This window comes from Piliocolobus tephrosceles, chromosome 4 (assembly GCF_002776525.5).
Source record: "Piliocolobus tephrosceles isolate RC106 chromosome 4, ASM277652v3, whole genome shotgun sequence".
NCBI classification, from domain to species: domain Eukaryota; kingdom Metazoa; phylum Chordata; class Mammalia; order Primates; family Cercopithecidae; genus Piliocolobus; species Piliocolobus tephrosceles.
The window spans coordinates 144559920-144582403 of record NC_045437.1 but is presented as its reverse complement, the minus strand read 5'-3'; the positions used below and the strand labels follow the sequence as shown (position 1 = coordinate 144582403).

General features: G+C 38.5%; 1 protein-coding gene and 1 pseudogene across 1 annotated transcript in view; one reads left to right on the top strand and one right to left on the bottom strand.

The window, feature by feature from the left end:
• LARS1 (leucyl-tRNA synthetase 1) overlaps positions 1-22484 on the bottom strand; it is a 70354-nt gene that overhangs the window by 12011 nt on the left and 35859 nt on the right. Inside the window, exons 15-28 of the mRNA XM_023226930.1 lie at positions 21034-21119; positions 20879-20944; positions 20676-20758; positions 19812-19950; positions 19270-19482; positions 16635-16692; positions 12613-12676; positions 9801-9984; positions 7911-8001; positions 6907-7047; positions 5513-5653; positions 5209-5319; positions 2661-2771; positions 230-334 (exon numbers count right to left, since the gene is read on the bottom strand). Of these exons, the coding sequence (XP_023082698.1) occupies positions 230-334; positions 2661-2771; positions 5209-5319; positions 5513-5653; positions 6907-7047; positions 7911-8001; positions 9801-9984; positions 12613-12676; positions 16635-16692; positions 19270-19482; positions 19812-19950; positions 20676-20758; positions 20879-20944; positions 21034-21119 (1593 nt within the window). The remainder of the gene's footprint in view (positions 1-229; positions 335-2660; positions 2772-5208; positions 5320-5512; positions 5654-6906; positions 7048-7910; positions 8002-9800; positions 9985-12612; positions 12677-16634; positions 16693-19269; positions 19483-19811; positions 19951-20675; positions 20759-20878; positions 20945-21033; positions 21120-22484) is intronic.
• LOC111552604 lies at positions 15071-16010 on the top strand (annotated as a pseudogene).

The window sequence follows — 22484 nt, the reverse complement described above, 5'->3', positions numbered from 1 at the left end:
ATGGTCTCTATCTCCTGACCTCGTGATCCGCCCGGATGACAGATTTTTTTTCCTGCAACTTTTATACTCACCCATTTTTCTTCTCTCCAAAAATATTTCTGACTGACATATTTAACAAAGATACTAAACACAGAAGATGAAGTTTATAAAAAGGTTTATTGTAAAATAAAAGAGCTGGATTGTGGTTTAACTACATTTAAGTAGTTATTACAATCCCTGGACCTCTTACCTCAAGGGAATTAGTCAGGTAGACTATATTCTCCATAAGCACAGCCTTTTCATCAAATTCTAATTGCAAATCCAGTATACGAGGCCCCATCTTCTCCAGATTTTCCTAATAGCCAAAATGGTATGGAAAAACAAAATTACAGTAAGAACATGTTGGAAAACATACTTTCTTCAAAGTAATCATTCTTCTCTCAGTTGATAAAATCTCAGATTTCAGGCGTTAAAGGAAAGGCCTTGGACTCATGATTTCCTTTACCTACATTTGCTTGTTAATGAAATTTACTAGCTCCAAATAATTATCATTTCAAGTATTATAAGATTATGGCAGCACTGAAAAGATGGGAAGGCACAAAGTTTTCAGATTTATAAAGTAAATATGGTTTTATGATTGTTTATTTAGACTGACTTAATATGCAAGCCCAAAGAATTCACTTGACAGAGAATCAACCAAATCTATGAAAATATCCCTTTAAGTTACCCAAAAAAACAAAATTCTAATTTTCTGAGATACCACCTTCTTACAGCTGTTTCAGAGAATAGTGAATTAATAATATCCAAACAAAAAATCCCCAAAGATACTTCTGCAAAGTTTAAAGAAAAAAAACTCACACTACATGAGTACTCAAACATGGCATGTAAAAAATAATTTCTTATTCTTAATTTTCTTGGATAGTCGATATTTGCTGCACAAAATAGAATCCTAGAGATGCAAGAACATATGCATAGATATAACTACCTAGAACACGTTAAACTTAATGAAAGTGACCTGACATTATTCCTGCTACTCACTGTTTTAGCTTACTATGCAAGTTCTATTTCTTTTTCCCATGAAAAGTGCTAGAAAGTCATTTTCTGATTCCCAGATTTATTAATCCCTTTCAAAGTTTGCAAAACCACTAATTTGCCTGGCAAATCACCAACATAATTTTAAAAATATATCACCACTCAAATGGTCTGATGATGGTTCTTCAATTTTAAATGAGATCCTAAAGAAGCCAACTTTTGAATCTAATATCATTTTATACACACACACGCGCGCTCTCTCTCTCGCGCTATATATATACACGTAACTACTTTTCGAACAGGTTTCCCTGGATTCTCTTAAAACATGTCATCAAAATTAATTGCCTCTGCAAACACCAATGGAATATTTTGTTGGATCCACATGTTGACAGTGATTTGGTGTTATGACCAATGACACTAGCCACTGGGGAACCAATGAACTATGAACATACCAGCACTTATATTACAACATGATTGGTGTAGGTCAACCCAGGATCCTAAATTGCTTCTGAAACTTAAAATACCCTGAGGATCAAACAGTGACTTTGATCTAAGAGAATTAAAAACCTTTCCCAAGAATACCAATCTATTATAGCATTGGAGAAGTTAAGAGGTCTGGTCTCCATCAGGCATCTGCAGCCAAGAAGACACAAGAATTAAAGGACAGTAAAAGAATAACCACGATATGCTTAGTAGGCTGGAAGATACTAATTTGCATTTTCAAACAACATTTACCAAGCCTACTTCTTGACTGGTGCTACTTAGGTGTGTTAGGTATACTACACAACATTCCTAAAAAGTTGGGTTCTATAGTATCCTCATTTTATGGATGAAAAATCCTGTTGCCCAAAAAATTAAAGTTATTTGACCAAGGTCTCAAAACTAAGAAATGACAGATACACAGAATTTCAACCAAGATTTTTCTGGCCCCATAGTCTGAGATCTTAAGCAATATAAGCCTTCTTTTGGCTTCTTTTTGTCAAGAAATCCAACAATACATCAGCTATGTATATGAAGAAAACTAAGAGTCTAACCCAATAATTCTCAATGGCAAGAAGTGGAAGGTGATTCTGCCCCCAGTGGACATTTAGCAATGTCTGGAGATATTTTTCATTGTCATAACTAGCGGGAAAGGTCGTTCTACTGGCTTCTAATAAGTAGAAGCCAGGGATGCCGTTAAAGTGTCCCACAAGAACTATCTAGCCCAAAATACCAATAGAGCTATGCTGAGAAACCCTGGTCTAACCACTATAACCAATGTTTATCCTGTTAAGCTGTACCTATACAAATACTGAATCCTGGTTCCAGGAATAGGGTCTAGGAAATGCAGGCCTCTATAAGCCTAATGTAAGCCAAAAGAGTATGTTTCTTTCCCAAACTTGAAAGAAGGGAAGGTAGAATATGAAGGGAACAGTTCAGTGCAGCAATTCTAAACCAATTTTTCTTCCACAATATATGTTTTTCACATACTCAGCAATTCCACAAGTAAACCTAAAACCTGATAGATCATTTCTCACAGCCATTGATTGAAAAGTGCTATTTTAGCAGATTTCTGGCAGGAGACTACGTCCAAGGCTTTTCCCCATCCTTCTATTGTCCTATCTAACCATTACTCATGTGGTCACAGCTGCATAAGGTCCACAGCTTACCTTAATCATGGCAACAAATGGCATGACTTTCTTCATGTATTTCTTCAGTTCTGGCATACTGCCTAGTTCACTAGCAATGACTTTGTTGTCAGGCAGTTTTCCGTTATTGGCCTAAAAAAGAAAGGAGGGAGAGTAATGTAGAAAAAAAAGTCTCAAGAATAAGACAGAATAGTAGATTTGACTATAGTCTGCCAGGCATAGAATGGTGGCCTCTATCGATCCTTAGAGAACAGCAGAAAAGTGTCCAGCCCTAGCATCATGGAGAAGTGAAAGCTGAATGAACAATGCAGAAGGAAGTCTCCTATTCTCTATAAACTGACAACACATACTTTTTAGTTCAGAGGGGGAAAAAAAGTGATTTGTGTCGAATATTTCTCCTGTTCAGAAACTAAATGGTCTCATAAAAACTTGTTTTCAAATTTCTAAAAGCATTTGATTAGTCATATTAAAATAAAAAATTACACAACTATTATACAAGTTTATATAATGTCTGCTTTTGGACACTAGAAAGAAATTGTTACAACTGTAAAAAGAATCCCTAGCTATCGACCTGTTAAAAACAGAATCATTTCTATCTACTCGAAAATAAATATCTATATCATGTATCACTAATGAGTATAATCCAAGTGTGCTTTAAATGAATATAAATTCATTTCTTTCTACAAATATTAATGGTCCCCTCAACAGAGTGAGAAACAAAGCAAGTGGTCTTTTCAAAGTTTTGGGCAACTTATTTTCTCCTTATTGTAAAAGGAAGGGTTGGGAATGAATCTAAATGAAAAGGAACACATAACACAATTTCAAAAAATCTATTTTCTATTCCAAATTTTACTAAAGTACATAGGAAAAAATATTCTACTTGTTAATGTATTCCTCTGAAACATATAAAAAAGAAAAAGGGTGGGAAACACTCCTTTGCCTTATGTCACCAAAAAGGTGCCACATTCAACATAAGAACACTCTTCGTGATTATAAATGAACATTCCTTTCATTCTTGTGGATGAAAACATACAAAAATCTAAAAGAAAGCTGCTAATGCCAAAAGATACCACTGTTTTCAATTATCCAGTCAATGAATACTAAGTAAAAATACAACTTCAAAAAGAACAGAGGTGATGCATTTTTTAATGCCTAAGACATTACATATCATATTTGGGTTCTTCCACTGTTTCCTTGAAATTGCTGGTATGAATATATAATCCACTGAGGTAGTTTCACTTTTCTGCCAACCAAAGTAGCCTTTATCTTTTATTTACCTTAATTCAAAATCTGCAAGCAGATTCTAAAGGCCACCTTCTATTTCTAACATACACAATCAAAGGTGGAAGTAGTTTTCCATAAAATAGACTCAGAAGGAATACAAAAACATTTGCTCTTCTCTATCAAATTTTACAAATGTAAAAGCAGTTTTTCTTAGCATTTCTTAATTAACTCTGAAAAGTATTCAGGCAAAATTCCAATAACAGTCTAGAATATCAAAGCTAAGAATTTTTCCTTTATGTTTCTTCTTTACATTTTGACCACAATCCATATTTTGTCTCTCTTTTTTAAGTGCACCTTAGTGGTCTGCATCTAGCAATAACTGTTTTAATAATCTAAGCAAAAAAGTCAAAGTCCACAAACATACTTTGTTTCTACATTTTGAATGCAGAGGAAAAATAGGTTTTTTTCTTTCAGGAAAACTTAGATCTAAGTTATTGAGTTCCCTTTAAATGGATTTATCATTACCTGGCAGAGCCAAAAATGTCTTCAAGCTCTACATTTCTATAGGTAATTATCAAACCAAACAACATTTAAAGTACTCAAGAACAAAGTTCACTTTTTTCCAAACAATAAACGAGGTTATGGTTTGAAATAATTTAATGAATGAATATTAATTTAATGAATTTAATGAATGACTCCCGCTGCTCAAGTTGTAACAAATTCCAAAGGCAAACTCTGTCCTTTCGTTTCATTATTTCAACTACACATATGAAAACCCCCAATTCTTTTGATTACATTCAACCAGATCCAATGTATTTTTTTTTTTTTGAGACAGAGTCTCGCTCTGTCGCCCAGGCTGGAGTGCAGTGGCCAGATCTCAGCTCACTGCAAGCTCTGCCTCCCGGGTTTGCACCATTCTCCTGCCTCAGCCTCCCAAGTAGCTAGGACTACAGGCGCCCACCAACATGCCCGGCTAGTTTTTTTGTATTTTTTAGTAGAGATGGGGTTTCACCGTGTTAGCCAGGATGGTCTCGATCTCCTGACCTCGTGATCCGCCCGTCTTGGCCTCCCAAAGTGCTGGGATTGATTACAGGCTTGAGCCACCGCGCCCGGCCGATCCAATGTATTTTTGTATAAATGTTTCAAAAATGAGAGAAAAACAGCAGCTTTTTCCTCAGCATCCATTTAAGAGTCACCAAGAATAACAAAAGGATGCTCTCTGCCTACAGGGAATGACACAAAGCTGCCTATCTTTCTTCTCCCAGACATTGTCAACATCCTAAAAACAAAAACAACATAGGGAGCATACAACACCATCGGGGGAAAAGTCTACTGAGAGCATCACCTCAAAGTGTTTACGTAGAACAGACAGGGTGGTATGTTGCCAAGGTGGATAGTTCTTTGCCACATAGATGGTGCAATGTGAGGGCTTCTGTAGGGGTTGTTTGTCAGTCTTCTACACGGTAAAAGAAAGGAAAAACATTCAATAGCTTTTACATAAACCAAAAATGAGAAGAACCCTCCCCCAATATACACCACCATGGTCTTCACCATTAATGAAAATCTTTTTAACTTCCATTACTGTTAAATGTTATCTGATCAATAACTTTTAAGGAATAATCTTTAAAAAAAAAAAAAAAAGACTTTACCTTCCCTTTAGCTGGCATCATATAGTTCTTGAGTCGTAGTCTAAGGTCATGTGTTACTTCCATGAGATACTGTGAGGAGTGTATTAAAACTTCATCCACAGGACCTGCCACAGGCCATGAAGCATTCATAATTGAGTCAGGCTTTTAAAAAAAGAAAAACAAAAAAAAATTTCATTGAGGTTAGACAATGCAACTATTTTATGGTTCTTGATTACAGTTTCATACCAAGGATACCATCTGTAATTGTGTGCTCAGAGTTCAAACTTGACTACACATAACACACTTCCACAGCCCCTGATCTAATGTTCCCTAGAATTCAAGCTGTGAAGTCTGACTCTACATTCTTAATTAGCATCCATTTGTACAAGCATATTAATACCCACACACATATGCTCACTTTCAAAGAAAATTATGTAATGCTAATTTGCCTAAATTTAATCATTATTATATAAATTACGCATACACTCAGTTTTTATCCTGTTAATACATCCAGTTTTCAAATATGGCTATTTGGTATATAGATCATGAGCACATTTCTGTATTGTTCATGCATTTAAAAATACAAAAGAGGCCAGGCGCAGTGGCTCAAGCCTGTAATCCCAGCACTTTGGGAGGCTGAGACGGGCGATCACGAGGTCAGGAGATCGAGACCATCCTGGCTAAAACAGTGAAACCCTGTCTCTACTAAAAAATACAAAAAAACTAGCTGGGCGAGGTGCCGGGCGCCTGTAGTCCCAGCTACTAGGGAGGCTGAGGCAGGAGAATGGCGTAAACCCGGGAGGCGGAGCTTGCAGTGAGCTGAGATCCGGCCACTGCACTCCAGCCTGGGTGACAGAGCGAGACTCCATCTCAAAAAAAAAAAAAAAATACAAAAGAGCCTAGCTAATATGGGTGGAAAGGAGTTATTAAACCAGCCAAACTATTTATCTGCAAGCCTAGCTAATATGGTTGGAAAGGAGTTATTAAACCAGCCAAACTATTTATCTGCAAGCCTAGGAGAAATAACTGAATTTATGTTCATAGTAAGAATGCTAATATCCCTGAATATTAAGTCCTATGTATGCCAGAAGTTTTATATAAAATAAGAATACATATGCAAATGTACACCTATATCTTTGCTTATAAGGAGCTCATAACAATTGTTTATATCTTTCTCAATATTTTCACCTTTTAAAAATATGTATACACTGTGTGTATATAAATAAAGGCACATATATCCATCTGAATAGGAGATAGCTCTGGTTTAACCTGTCATAATTATGATGCTGAATCCAGTATTACTCTTGAATTACTCACTTTCAGACTTTCTCTCTTAAGTAACAATATTAGCACAACACTTATTTAATGAAGCCAAAGTCAAAACCACTCAAAACATTTTAAATGCATAAAGATACCTTTCCCAGGAGCGTCCAGATGTGCTCACACAAATGTGGACAGAATGGAGCGAGGAGAAGTGTCTGAACTTCAATAAACCGGAACACAAGTTCTCTGTGCATCCCTTCCACAGCCAATTCACGGTACTTATCTTTTGTGGCCTATAAAATTTGAAATTATTTACCATTTCCCTCACCTTCTTTAAAATAGAAATAAAGGCAAAAATTTCAGTATCTTGGTTTTAATACATTTTTAAGTTTCTAGTCTTTTAAAAATCCATAACAAATTACTGTAAAGGTTTTACTTTAAGAATCTGCAACTATTTATCTTTGTCCAAAGTACATGGTAGTTTTATACTAATAATTCTCAAAAAAAAAGAATTTTTTTAGAGACAGTTTGTAACTGAGACGTAGAAGTTGAACAACTTTAACTGTATATTAAGGGTGACTGCTCTTAGCAGCATATAGGATATTAAATATGAAAAAAGTCTATAAATACAACACATTGCTATGCTCAGTCATTTATCCTTATTTAACCACATCTCTGAAAACCAAGTTACATAAATCTCAATGTGATATTTTACATAGCTCATTGCGTAAAGCTGCATTTTTACTTTAAGCACTTTAAATGCCAAACTTGAGGAAATACTGACACCTTGTGGAAAACCTCAGAAAACACCTGCTCTCAAACTAATGGCAATTCATTACAATTTTGCCTTCGTTTTTATCAATTTTGAAACGTTTTCCTGGAAAGTATAGCTGAATTTTAGATTTAATCTCCTTTATATGAATGCTCATAGCTTAACTAGGAGCAGAATTATTTAAATTAAATGGACACAATAGAAAAATATCAAAGAAAATAACTTAAAATCACAATTTATTGAAGACTTTAAAATTTTTCTGGCAGGATTTTCAGTCTACACTTAGGCGAGTAATTGTGCTATATAGCAGGAAGAAAAAAGGGGGAAAATACATAATGTTCGCATTGACATGTTTTATAGCTACCAAAAGAATCAACAGCCTACCTGAAACTCAAAAAACCCTGTTTTCAAAGCTTCTTTAAACATCATCTTTTCATAGTTTTGATCTGTTTTTATAATTCCTGCATTCAATTCACTATTGAATAGGGGGAAAAAAAAGGTTATGGAGTTTAAAGGCACTTATACATAGCTATAAAAAACTGCTGCATATACAAATTTAAAATACTGCTTGTTTAAGCAGTAAAATGAGAACAATGCCCGAAACATTTAAAACTGCTCAACACACCACCACCTTTGTGTTCCTTAAAACAAACTACTGCAGTCTCTCTATTGTCTATCCATCCTTAAGTACTGTCATCTGACACTGCTTAGGGCTCCTGTTTACGACATAATAAGTGATGCTTGTTTAGAACTTTCTTGATGGACACTTTATTCTTATAAAGCCCAAAATGTAATATGAAAATAGCTTAACTAACGTTGTAGCCAAGTTTTAGGGTTTTTTTTTTTTGTTTTTTTTTTGTTTTTTTTTTGAAACAAGTCCTGTCTCTGTCACCTAGGCTAGAATAAAGTGGTATGATCACAGCTCACTGTAGCCTCGAACTCCTAGGCTCAGAGGATCTTCTCACCTCAGCCTCTGAAGTACTAGGACTATAGGCGCAAGCCACCTCACCCAGCTAATTTTTTATTTTATTTTACTTTATTTTTGTAGAGATGGGAATCTCACTTTGTTGCCCAGACTGGTCTCAAACTCCTGGGCTCAAGTAATCCTCCCAACCTCAGCCTTTCAAAGTGCCTGGTTTACACGCATGAGCCACAGTGCCTGGCCACAGCCAGGTTTTAATTATTGCATTTACAGTAACTAATACTGGATATTAGAAAAAACTTTTCTCATACCAATCCAGGTCCTTCTTAATTTGGCCTAATCTAGCCCCAACCTGTTTCATCTCCTACCTCTGCCCACTAGATAATGTACTTCAAATAAATATCAGATCCTTTCCACGGCTTATCCACACTTTCTCCTCTCCCTGAAAACATTGTTTATTTTTCAAGAAACCCAGAATTTGGCTGGGCGTGGTGCTCACGACTGTAATCCCAGCATTTTGGGAGACCGAGGCGGGTGGATCACAAGGTCAGGAGCTCGAGACCAGCCTGGCCAACATAGTGAAACCCTGTCTCTACTAAAAATGCAAAAAAATTAGCCAGACGTGGTGGCAGGCGCCTGTAATCCCAGCTAGCCGGGAAGCTGGGGCAGAAGAATAGCTTGAAACTGAGAAGTAGAAGTTGCAGTGAGCCAAGATTGTGCCACTGCACTCCAGCCTGGGTGACACTGCAAGACTCTGTCTCGGAAAAAAAAAAAAAAAGAAAGAAACCCAGAAGTCACATGATATCTCTGAATTCTCCTTATCTCTATTATTGTACTTAAAAACTGTGTGCTTGTCTCTCTTGCGAGACAATAAGGAAGAATCATGTCTTATTCATCTTTGTAATACCAGTGCATAGGATGACTCCAAAGATATTTATCCTTTTCTTTTAATCTACTTTTCCTTTAACCATTTTGCCCTACTCTAAAACAAGACAACATGGTAGAATGGTTATGACAACAGACTTTCAAGACAGATAGAAGCAAGTTCATATCCCAAGTTTGCAACTACTGGCTTTAAGGCATTTAAGTAAATAATTGTTCTAAGCTTCAGTTTCTTTATTTATAAAATAGAGCTAGTAATATCTGTATTATATAAGGTTGCTTTGAGGCTAAAGTCAGATAATGGACACAAAATACTTAGCATAGTACCTGGCACAAGTAAGCCTTCAATGAATACTAGCTATTATTATCATTAGTTTATTTTATTAAAAAAAGAAAAGAAAAAGAAAACTTAAAAATGCACCAGGACTAAGTAACTCTAAAACACAAAATGATTGGGATCTAGAGATTACCTGGCAAAAACTCTATCATTGAAAGTGTTGGCAGGACCACTTCTTAGGCTGTCCCAGTTGGCAACCATTTCTTTCACCCATTCTACCCAGGTGTACAGACGGAGAATACCTGCATCTGCCATGGCTTCCACAAAGTTGGCATCTTCTACAGTGTCACCAGCATCAGCCAGAGCCAAACGCATTCCTGGAAGAAGAAAAAAAAGTCAATGAATTAAAAATATGGTTACTGAGTATCAATTGTGTCCTTTGAGTGCAGCTGGGTACCTTGCAAAGCCCATATATAAATTAACAAATGCTTTAAAAGACTGTCCTGGATCAACAACAAAAATTAAAATCACCAAAAAGTAGCATCCCTAACAGTGATGTTAAAATATTCAAGCCATTCATATTGATTTGCATCCACTAAGCACCAATATGTGTTTCTTCTCAGGCATGCTGAATTAATGAGATAAACTGATCTTTAATGAGGCAGAGATAGAAAATGATAAATAGATATATTTATCTATAGATAGATAAAGATATACATTTCTTTGTAGTTTTCTTATCAACATCTCAGCCTCATTTAGAGGTAGCAAAATATATTTTAATGCATGAGAATACACACTGGTGCCTTATGTGTACAAACACATATGAATTTTTCTCAGTTTTGAAACTAGGTTCTTACAAGTTTACCACTAACAAAACTTTACTTTTTCCATTCTCATCTCTCAGTACTACCAAAATCTTCCATTCTAAAATATTGAAAAAAAAAAACCTAAATGTCCATCAGTTAAACTGTAGGATATCCCTATAATGGAACACTATATTGTTGGAAAAAAAAAAGAGGGAACTCATTATGTAGTTCTTTCTGTCTTTAGCTTTGGTGTCCAATCAAAGCATTCAGGTTCTATACTTTGCCCTTTCCACTTAACAGTTCATATTTGTATACTAACCATACATAACTATGTTTTTTGTTTGTTTGTTTGAGATGGAGTTTCGCTCTTATTGCCCAGACTGTAATGCAATGGCACGATCTCGGCTCAGTGCAACCTCCACCTCCCAGATTCAAGCAATTCTCCTGCCTCAGCCCCCTGAGTAGCTAGGATTATAGGCATGCACCACCATGCCCAGCTAATTTCGTATTTTTAGTAGAGATAGGGTTTCTCCATTTTGGTCAGGCTGGTCTCAAACTCCAGACCTCAGGTAATCCACTCGCCTCAGCCTCCCAAAGTGCTGGGATTACAGGTGGGAGCCACCATGCCTGGCTGTTTATTTTTATATCTATATATCTATTCACAAAATAACAATCATGAGCTCATACTTTTATCACCAAATCCAATCTGACCCCATGATTGGGCTCATTCTAGCATATTCTCTTTACTTACTTAATAGCTTCTTTTTCTGATAGTGAGCTCCATGAGGCAGAAGTTCTCATTCTCTCCCTGTTTAGTTATTTATTCAATCCTAATATATACATAAAGTGGTTTTATAATTGCTTATATAACTTGTAAGAAACAGACTAACTATATTATTTGGATACAGTTCTCTCTTTGACTTTGGTGTCCAATCAAAATACTGAGAACACAAACTGAGTTAGCCATGACCAATCAAAAGAAGTACCATGAAGACCAATGACTAATTATATAAGAAATGAATGGTTCTTTCAGGATAGTGCATTTCTTCTCTTGACACAATAATAATAAAATGTAATAGGACTGAGGCCAGACAAAAAAACAATTTTCTGAAAAAATCAATGTTCCCATGTTCAAGATACCTTTAGGAATACCAAATACAGGCCAGGCATGGTGGCTCATGCCTGTAATCTCAGCACTTTGGAAGGCCAAGGAAGATGGATCACTTGAGGCCAGGAGTTCGAGACCAGCCTGGTCAACATGGCAAAACCCCATCTCTACTAAAAATACAAAAATTAGCCAACCGTGCAGGCACATGCCTGTAGTCCCAGCTGTTTGAGAGGCTGGGGCACGAGAATTGCTTGAACCCCGGAGATGGAGGTTGCAGTGAGCCAAGATCGTGCCACTGTACTCCAGCCTGGGTGACAAAGCAAGAATCTGTCTCAGTTAATAAGAATGGAATACCAAATACAGAGGAAATATCTTGGAAAAGCTTCCTACATACTCAACTTTTTTTTTTTTTTTTTTTGAGACAGAGTTTCACTCTTGTTGCCCAAGCTGGAGTGCAATGGTGTGATCTCGGCCCACTGCAACCTCCGCCTCCCGAGTTCAAGCGATTCTCCTGCCTCAGCCTGCCTCAGCCTTCCAAAGTAGCCTGGATTACAGGCACCCGCCACCAGGCCCAGCTATTTTTTTTTTTTTTTTTTTTAGTTGAGACAGGGTTTCACCATGTTGGCCAGGCTGGTCTTGAACTCCTGACCTCAGGTGATCCACCCGCCTCAGCCTCCCAAAGTCCTGGGATTACAGGCATGAGCCACCACGCCTAGCCCATACTCAACATCTCTACAAAACAAGTCTTGAATCTTAGCAATGATAATGAGTTCATTAAAAGAAGACTCAAAGTAACTTCAGCTTGATTTGTTCCTGAACACATCATGTCAGCAATTCTTATATATTAAATATTATGTTGGATACAGTTCTCTCTTTGACTTTGGTGTCCAATCAAAGTCAACTTCCTCCAACAAAGGAAACTTTGGTGTCCAATCCAATCAACTTCCTCCAACAAAGGAAACATTAATATTTTAAAATTTTGTTAAAAGCAAAAGAGAAAGTTAAAATTAAAACACCAATTTTAACGTGTCTTCTATAATCTAAGGAGAACTGGACCCTATGGAACAGCAATAAGAAAAATGTTTACTCACCATCTGCTGAAAACTTATCAATAGCTTGGGTCAAAGTGAGGAAGTTGCCTGTGGATTTTGACATCTGAAATAGAGAGTCAGTGATCAAGCATTAATAATAGTAATATAAATAAAATAAACCAAATCAGTCAAATAAATTACCTAGGTTGGCCATGACCAGATAAAAACAAAAAGGAATTGGAAATATGGAAAGGAAAAGATATATTACACTAATTTTAGTAAGGTGAAAACTGAATTTCACCCAATAAAGTGGCTTGTTTGGGTTACTCAGCTATCAGTGACACAGCTAGGAGAGGACCTCCAGACTCACACTCAGTCCACTGATTCAGCCTACACTGTCTCCTGGTAATTGGGTTAGACATGTGTAATGATTCCACTCTAACTCTGGAACACCAGCTGGTTACCTAAGAAAGAGCTTTACAGCAATTAGAATCATTCAGAAATGGAATGGATATGCTCATGAGGTTGGAGTTATGATTTTAGGAACCCTCCTATCATTAGGGTCACAATAATTGGTTGTTCAAGTTGTGCTCTGCCTTAGGGCAATGCATCTGAAGAAGCACCACTCACAGCCTAGCAATCTTTATTGTTTTAAAACTGTATGTCATTAGTATAACTATGCCGATATCAAAAGGAAATAACGATTATACCAGTTTTCTATTATACTACATGGCAATACATATCTTGTTCTAATAAAATCAGGATAGTACAACATTCAGACAGACCAAAGAAAATGTCAAGTTCTAACAAGAATAAATGTATTGCTCCTCTCTGACTTACAAAGAAGAAACTAGTTCAATAATCAAAAGTTCCTTGTTGATCTAACAAAATCTATTAAAATCACCCGTGCTTCTAAACAGTTTTTCTAATATACAGATTACCGTTTTTTTTTTTTTTTTTTTTTTTTTTGAGATAGAGTCTTGCTCTGTTACCCAGGTTGGAGTGCAGTGGTGTAATCTTGGCTTACTGCAACCTCCACCTCCCTGGTTCAAGGGATTCTCCTATCTCAACCTCCTGAGTAGCTGGGATTACAGGCACGCGCCATCATTCCCAACTAAATTTTGTACTGTTAGTCGAGACGGGGTTTCACCATGTTGGTCAGGCTGGTCTCGAGCTCCTGACCTCGTGATCTGCCCGTCCTGGCATCCCAAAGTGCTGGAATTACAGGCGTGAGCCACGGCACCCAGCCACAGATTATCTTAAAGGAATTTTTTTTATTACCTTTCAATATTAGGCACAGGCTAAGTCTGATGTTACATAATGCAATTTGTATCATTCGCCCTTTGTTTAAACCTACAACTATTTTCTTTTTTCTTTTTTGAGATGGAGTTTCACTCTTGTCGCGCAGGCCTGAGTGCAATGGCACATTCTCGGCTCACTACAACCTCTGCCTCTCAGGTTCAAGCCATTCTCCTGCCTCAGCCTGTAGCTGGGATTACAGGTGCCCACCACCAGGCCCGGCTAGTTTTTTGTATTTTTAGCAGAGATGGAGTTTCATCAAGTTGGCCAGGCTGGTCTCAAACTCCTGAACTCAGGTGATCCACCCGCCTTGGCCTCCCAAATTGCTGGGATTATAGGTGTGAGTCACCGTGCCCAGCCCTCTACAACTATTTTCATTATGACACAGATACTTATGACAACTAATACTGTCATTGTTATTCTGTTGGTTATAGCAAAATTCACTGGTTGTAACAAATCCTAATTTGTTACCATTTTTATTAATAAGGAATAAATAATTTTGTACCTTTTTTTTTAAGTCAAGGAGGGGTGCCCTTCTCTAATTTGCACAGAAGTATCATAGGGTCAAGTGAGGGGTCTGTCAAGTTTGCATAACCTCATGTTGAGGATATTGATGACTAAGATAAAGTCCTATGTAGTCTGTTTAAAAAAAAATCACCCTTGGCCGGGCGCGGTGGCTCAAACCTGTAATCCCAGCACTTTGGGAGGCCGAGACGGGCGGATCACGAGGTCAGGAGATCGAGACCATCCTGGCTAACACGGTAAAACCCCGTCTCTACTAAAAATACAAAAACTATCTGGGCGAGGTGGTGGGCGCCTGTAGTCTCAGCTACTCGGGAGGCTGAGGCAGGAGAATGGCGTGAACCCGGGAGGCGGAGCTTGCAGTGAGCTGAGATCCGGCCACTGCACTCCAGTCCGGGTGACAGAGCAAGACTCCGCCTCAAAAAAAAAAAAAATCACCCATATTATTAACAGTAACAGTAGGGATAGTAACAGTAGAAGCATAGAGAGGACTACTATACTGCTTGGGAAGGAGCATTAAGTGACACCTAAAAATCTTACAGACTCCAAAATTCTATCATTCTACTAATTTAGTGGCCAGTCACAGCATAAAACAAAAAGCACTGAGCCATTTTCTCAACTTACTAAGAAAAATAGCTCTTTCTGTCATCTTGGATCCTATGGAGGCCTGCTGGGAGCACGACTTCTAAAAGGAAATATGGCTGGAAGGCTGTGGTCCAAGGCCATTTTTGCTGGCTATGAACAGTGTCTCCAGAACACACAGCTCTTCTTAAAATTGAAGGTGTCAGCTAGGTGTGGTGGTTCACACCTCTAATCCCAGGACTTTGAGAGGCTGAGGTAGGCGGATCACGAGGTCAGGAGTTCGAGACCAGCCTGGCCAACATAGTGAAACCCCGTCTCTACTAAAAATACAAAAAAATTAGCCGAGCATGGTAGCAGGCAACCGTAATCCTAGCTACTCGGGAGGCTGAAGCAGGAGAATCGCTTAAATCCGGGAGGTGGAGGCTGCAGCCAGCTGAGATCTCGTCATTGCATACCAGCCTGGACAACAGTGCAAGACTCTATCTCAACGACAAAAAAAAAAGGCTGGGCGCGGTGGCTCAAGCCTGTAATCCCAGCACAGGCCGAGACGGGCGGATCACGAGGTCAGGAGATGGAGACCATCCTGGCTAACACGGTGAAACCCCGTCTCTACTAAAAAATACAAAAAACTAGCCGGGCGAGGTGGCGGGCGCTTGTAGTCCCAGCTACTTGGGAGGCTGAGGCAGGAGAATGGCGTAAACCCGGGAGGCGGAGCTTGCAGTGAGCTGAGATCCGGCCACTGCACTCCAGCCTGGGCGACAGAGCGAGACTCCGTCTCAAAAAAAAAAAAAAAGAAGGTGTTTATGCTCAAGATGAAATAGAATTCTATTTGGGCAAGAGATGTGCTTATGTATACAAAGCAAAGAACAAGATAGTGACTCCTGGCAGCAAACCAAACAAAACCAGAGTAATTTGGGGAAAGATAACTTGGGCCCCACAGAAACAGTAGCATGGTTCATGCCAAATTCCTAAATGATCTTCCTGCTAAAGGTATTGGACACAGAATCTGAGTGATGTTATACCCCTCAAGGATACCCCTCAAGGATTTAAACTAATGAAAGGTCAATAAATAAAAGTGGATCTGTTTTAAAATAAAAATTAAAAAATGGCTGGGTGTAGTGGCTCATGCCTGTAATCCCAGCACTTTAGGAAGCCGAGGCGGGTGGATCACTTGAGGTCAGGAGTTCGAGACCTGCCTGGCCAACATGGCAAAACCCCATCTCTCCGGAATCTCTTTTTCTCTCTTTACTTCAGTCGCAATTTGTGTCACCTTTTGCCACTCTAAATACAAATGTTACAAATAGGCAACTGTTCCCTATCTCTCCCTTCAATTAATACTATCTACTCCCCTTGCTCAATTTTAAAGATAAAAATTAATTTATGCTTAGTCCTAAATATGCTAATTAGAAGGTTCTTAACTCTGATTAATTTATATTATTTCTTATTTATTTACTAAATTTTTGGTAGAGATGGGGTCTCACTATATTGTCCAGGCTGGTCTTGAACTCCTGGCCTCAAGTGATCCTCCCACCTTGGCCTCCCAAAGCTCTGGGACTACAGACATGAGGCACCACACCTGGACACATTATTTCTTACACACGTTTAAAAAAAAGTGCAACACCCTAAATCTGAAAAGCCTTCCACAGAATTCTAAACTTTCAACATGCAATAAGCCTTACCTTCTCAGAATTCAGGAGGAGATGTCCATTTGCTCTCACAGCTGTAGGCCATTTGTCACTTCACAGATAAATGTTTAAAGACAGAAAATAAGAAACAAATATGATAGTTCTGGCTTAAAATTTTGAGGTAAAAGCTAATACACTCATAAAGGTTTGCTAAGATAAAAGTGCAAGGATATATACTGTAGTCCTTTTTGTAATGGGAAATGAAAACAAAGCAAAGGACTGGCTACATAAACTAGGATACAGATATACAATGATGTAACTACTTAGGTGGGGCTACAAGTATGGATATAAAAAGATCTTAAATATATGTGAAGGCCGGGCACGGTGGCTCACGCCTGTAATCCCAGCACTTTGGGAGGCTGAGGCGGGAAGATCACAAGGCCAGGAGTTCAAGACCAGCCTAGCCAGGATGGTGAAGCCCCATCTCTACTAAAAATACAAAAATAAGCTGGTTGTGGTGGCAGGCACCTGTGATCCCAGCTGCTGAGGAGGCTGAGGTGGAGAGTTGCTTGAACCTGGGAGGCGGAGGTTGCAGTGAGCCAAGATCGCGCCACTGCACTCCAGCCTGGGTGACAAAGCAAGACTCCATCTCAAAAAATATATATATATATGTGTGTGTGTGTGTGTGTGTGCATGTGTGTGTGTGAAAACATAAGACAGAACAGTGTAAACAATGTGGTACCTTTGTGTATACTAACAAATAAATAAGAGATATCAGATGCCGGTATATAAAATCACAAGAAACCAATAGTACCATGATGAGTTTTGGGAAATAGAGTAGTGTGCAGGCAAGGGTAAAAGTTCACTTTTAACTTTTTGCTTTTATGTACTCTTTAAATTTTCGAACTATGTACATGTCATTCATTCATTCTAGCAATGAGATCATATGGGGTGTTGAGAGCAAGAGTTCTGGAGCCAGTCTCTTTGGGTTTGCATACTTGTACTAACATTCATTAGCTGGGTAGCTTTGGGTTATGATTTGTTCCTCTTTATTCCTCAGTACAGTTCCCTGCCTATACACATGGATATTAAAGACCTTCCTCGAAAAGCTGTCATAAAAAGAGTTATTAAAAGTGATTTTTAAAAGTACCTGGCATAAGCTCTTGATGTCATTACTTAGCTGTAATTTTTAAAAACCTAACAAATGTGAAAAAATTGGTGCAAAGGAATGAAGACTCAACTTATTGGTAAAGAATACTTCTGAGATACCCAATTTGCCTAAAAATGCATTGTAAACAATAGAGTCACACCTGTAATCCAAGTACTTTGGGAGGCTGAGACAGGAGGACCACTTGAGTCCAGGAGTTTGAGACCAGCTTGGGCAACAAGTGAGACCTCGTCTCTATAAAAAAATAAACAAAATTATCCAGGCAAGGCGACATGTGGCTAGTCCCAGCTATTTGGAAGGCTGAAGTGTGAGGATCACTTGAGTCCGCGAGGTCGAGGCTGCAGTGAGCCAAGATCATGCCATTGCACTCCAGCCCGAATGACAAGAGCGAGACTCTGTCGAAATATAAATAAATAAATAAACAAGGTAAGTAATAATGGATGGTAATAATGGTAAGTAACTGGATGACAAGTCATGTAAGAACGACATTAAATTTATTTTATTCCTCTGGGCTGGGCACAGGGGCTCATGCCTGTAATCTCAGCATTTTGGGAGGCCAAGGTAAGTGGATCACCTGAGGTCAGGAGTTCAAGACCAGCCTGGCTAACATGGTGAAACCCCATCTCTACTAAAAATACTACATTAGCCAGGCATAGTGGTGCATGCCTGTAATCCCAGCTACTTGGGAGGCTGAGGCAGGAGAATCGCTTGAACCTGGGAGGCGGAGGTTGCAGTGAGGTTGCAGTGAGCTGAGATCATACCATTGCACTCCAGCCTGGGAAATAAGAGCAAAACTCTGTCTCAAAAAAATAAAAAATAAAAAATACTTGGGAAGCTGAGACAGGAGAATTGCTTGAACCCGGGAGGCAGAGGATGCAGAAAGCTGAGATTGTGCCACTGCACTCCAGTCTGGACTCTGTCTCAAAAAAAAAAATTATTTTATTCCTCTACTTCAAAATCTTCGTTTTATTCTTGAGGGAAAAAACGTAATTTTATTCTAAATACAAGAAGGCATAAGAAATTGTTTTGGTTTTATGAAATAAAATTTGAACAGACTAAGAGGTTTGTTTCCTCAGTTACTTGAAGGACTAGAGGGAAAAGCAGACACGTCTGGGTAAAGAGGGAAAAGGACAGAAGGACTCCTCTGAAGAAAGAGACTCTAGTCAGAATGTTACTAAAACGAATGCTGGAACCTTGGGGCTCTCCGCTTTAAAGAGAAGGTTCTTTCCAATTCTAATGTTCTAAAATTATTCCTGCATTTAACAGGTCAAATGAATTACTAGCAGACCAGCAATGCACCTGAGATATGACGAGCTTTGGTGCCTGGGGTAGGTATGTGGATTTCTGGATGCAACAGATAGGAGGTGGCCTTTCTGCTTTAGCACATATTTAAGATAAGAAAAAGAACATAACTGGCAAATCTATACTATCCCCTCCGCGATAATTTCTTAGATATTTGAAGCCACAAAACACCCCTATTGACAATCAATAAATCTAGTCCACACCTATTTTATCATTCACCTTTGTTCCGGCCACATAGCCACGTGATTATACAGGTAATATGAAAGATGATTTGGAACAAGATCCTTGCCAGAGACACGAAGATCAACAGGATACCAGAACTCAAACTCCTGCTTTAACTGATCTAATTTTTCCTTTGGGATCTGAGTCTTAGGAAATGGAGCCTCCTTGAAGAAAACATAATCCCAAACTTCCTTGGTCATCTGTTGTGGTCTGTATTGAAAATAAATAAAACAAACTATTATATATACATATATGTAATTTCTTTGGAAGAATCAATACCTGAATCTAACCATGGATTAGGAATCTCTTTCTTAATGTAGTTACAGGAACAAACAAGGACAACAGCTTCCACAAGAATGAAGAATAGATGATGACAGTAAGGGGCTATCTATTAATTTTTCCCAGTTCAACAGTAAAAAAGCGAAAACATCACGACAAAATTCTGCTACATAAATCTTATTAAAATATTTCAATATGTAAATCAAATATCACAACCCTTACTGACAAATTATGCTCCTTTCCCTTATCTGTTTACCAACCTAATGCCCAGCGGAGACTCTGCCTGTCCATGCAAGTTACCCCCCTGCAATAGGTGTGCGACTGTGTAAAATGCCATGTAAATAGTGGAGTCAGAAAGTGATTCAATCAGCCACTGCTCATCCCAAGGCAGGTGAGTGCCTGAAAAATAAAAAGTAATGCATGAGGAACCTAAGAGACATTTCATCTATAGAATCCACATTTTTAAGAAGAGGGCTATAGCATTTACAAAGCTACTTATTTAGGAAGCTCTTAAATTATTCTTAAATAATTAATAAAAATAAAATGGTAGATAAAAGACAAAATGGGCCGGGCATGGTGGCTCAAGCCTGTAATCCCAGCACTCTGGGGGGCCGAGGTGGGTGGGTCACCTGAGGTCAGGAGTTCAAGACCAAACAGGCTAACATGGTAAAACCCTGTCTCTACTAAAAGTACAAAAAAAAATTAGCCAGGCATGGTGGTGGTTGCCTGTAATCCCAGCTACTCAGGAGGCTGAAGCAGGAGAATCACTTGAACCCAGGAGGCAGAGGTTGCAGTGAGCCGAGATCGCGCCACTGCACTCCAGCCTAGGCGACAGAGCAAGACTCTGTCTCAAAAAAATAAAAAAAAAAAAAAGACAAATGGTTGAAGATTGAAGTCTCTCTATAAAAAAGACACACCATAAAATCTATACAGATTAGAGAGGGCATACTTCTACCATATAGTAGATGATAGTGGACTATATCCTAGTTTTCCTGACCATCCAAAGAGAACTTCTTGCTTTCAATTCAGAAAACACTAGAACAGAGTGGGGGAAGAGGTAAAAACGTATATTTTCTGTGTAACTGGTAAAGTTATCCAAACAGAAAAATTTCAAGTTTGTTTACCTAGACCATAAGTTCTTGAGCAAGCATGTTCTTGTAGCCAATCTAAGGTGGCTTCAAAATTCCTCCTGGTCTCCTCACAGAATCTAGAAAACAGCAAAAGACAAAGTGCATCTTTATTGGTTCACTTGTTTGTTGCATTTCAAGTTTATTGTTTCCACATTTTTCATCTCCTTTTTCTCCCTCATCACTTTCTCCCATCTTACGTTTCCAGGTTCTTCAAGCACTGAGATGTCTGTTTCTTCCAATTCTCTTCTCCATAATCCAAGTACCTGTGAGTGAACAAATTGATTTTTTATTTTTTTAAGTCAAAGATGAGCACACTGACTAGGGGAATTTTCTTGCTATAAAAGAGACTAACCACTGGTCACACAGAGCCACGACACATTCATCTGACGACCTGGACATCACTTGTTTCTCTGGTTCCATGTAAATAAGTGCGTCTCCCTAAAGGAAGGTAAATAAACAAATATTAGATACTATGTCAAATCAATCTTCATTCCTCAAGCATAAAAATTACTTTAAAAAAATGCTATACCACCAATAACTGAAAGCCCACATTTTCGTTATGTCTTCCCCGCCTTCCCAGGGTCAGTTATCTTCTACCTTTCCTTCTATGTAACACTTGTTTTTAAAAAGGCATGAATCTTCATCAAGTGGATCACTTTCTCTACCTACTGATTATTTCATTTCAGTGAAAAACTAAAAAGTGAACAAAAAGGAAAAAAATACAGAAGATGGTTAGCAGTTTTGAATCCTATGGTTTGAAGGTTAGGCTTCCTATGACAGTTTTCTGGGGTTTTGTGTTTTTTGGTTTTGTTTTTTGTTTTGACAGATAGGGTTATACCCAGGCTGGAGTGAAGTGGTGCTATCATGGCTCACAACCTCAACCTCCTGGCTCATGTGACCCTTTTACTTCACACTGCAGCCTCCTGAGTAGCTGGAACTACAGGCACATGTTACCCCACCCAGTTAATTTTTTAAATTTTTTATAGAAATGGGGTCTCACTATGTTGCCCAGGCTGGTCTTGAATCCCTAGGCTCAAGTATTCCACGTCAGATTCCCAAAGTGGATTACAACTGTGAGCCACTGTGCACAGCCCTATGGCAGCTTTTTATCCTTCTCATAAACTGCTTTAAAAAAAAAGAAAAAAAAAGGATATACAAAGACTAAACATAGAAAATCTTGTTACTAAAGATTTATAGTGCCATGAAAAATTTCCACTAGAAAACTGACCATGCTTTTGATTTTTTACCAAATATAAATCTTTCTTAATGCTATTACGATCCTAAATACTTTTAAGCATGAAAATTGATGATGCTTTTGATTTCTTACCAAACATAAATCTCTCTTAATGCTATGATGATCCTAAACATTTTAGGCTAGGATAATTTTTAAAAATAAAATTCAGCATTATTATTCACAAAATGATTCACTGCTCTGTTTTTAATGCAATTCTTCATGCTGAAATTAAATAGCTGGGATTTTGGTTTAAAGATGGTAGATCAAAAACAGACATTTAACTCCTGCTCAAAATCCCAATAAAAAGACAAGAGGGGGCCGGGCGCGGTGGCTCAAGCCTGTAATCCCAGCACTTTGGGAGGCCGAGACGGGCGGATCACGAGGTCAGGAGATCGAGACCATCCTGGCTAACACGGTGAAACCCCGTCTCTACTAAAAATACAAAAAATTAGCCGGGCGAGGTGGCCGGCGCCTGTGGTCCCAGCTACTCGGGAGGCTGAGGCAGGAGAATGGCGTGAATCCGGGAGGCGGAGGTTGCAGTGAGCTGAGATCCGGCCACTGCACTCCAG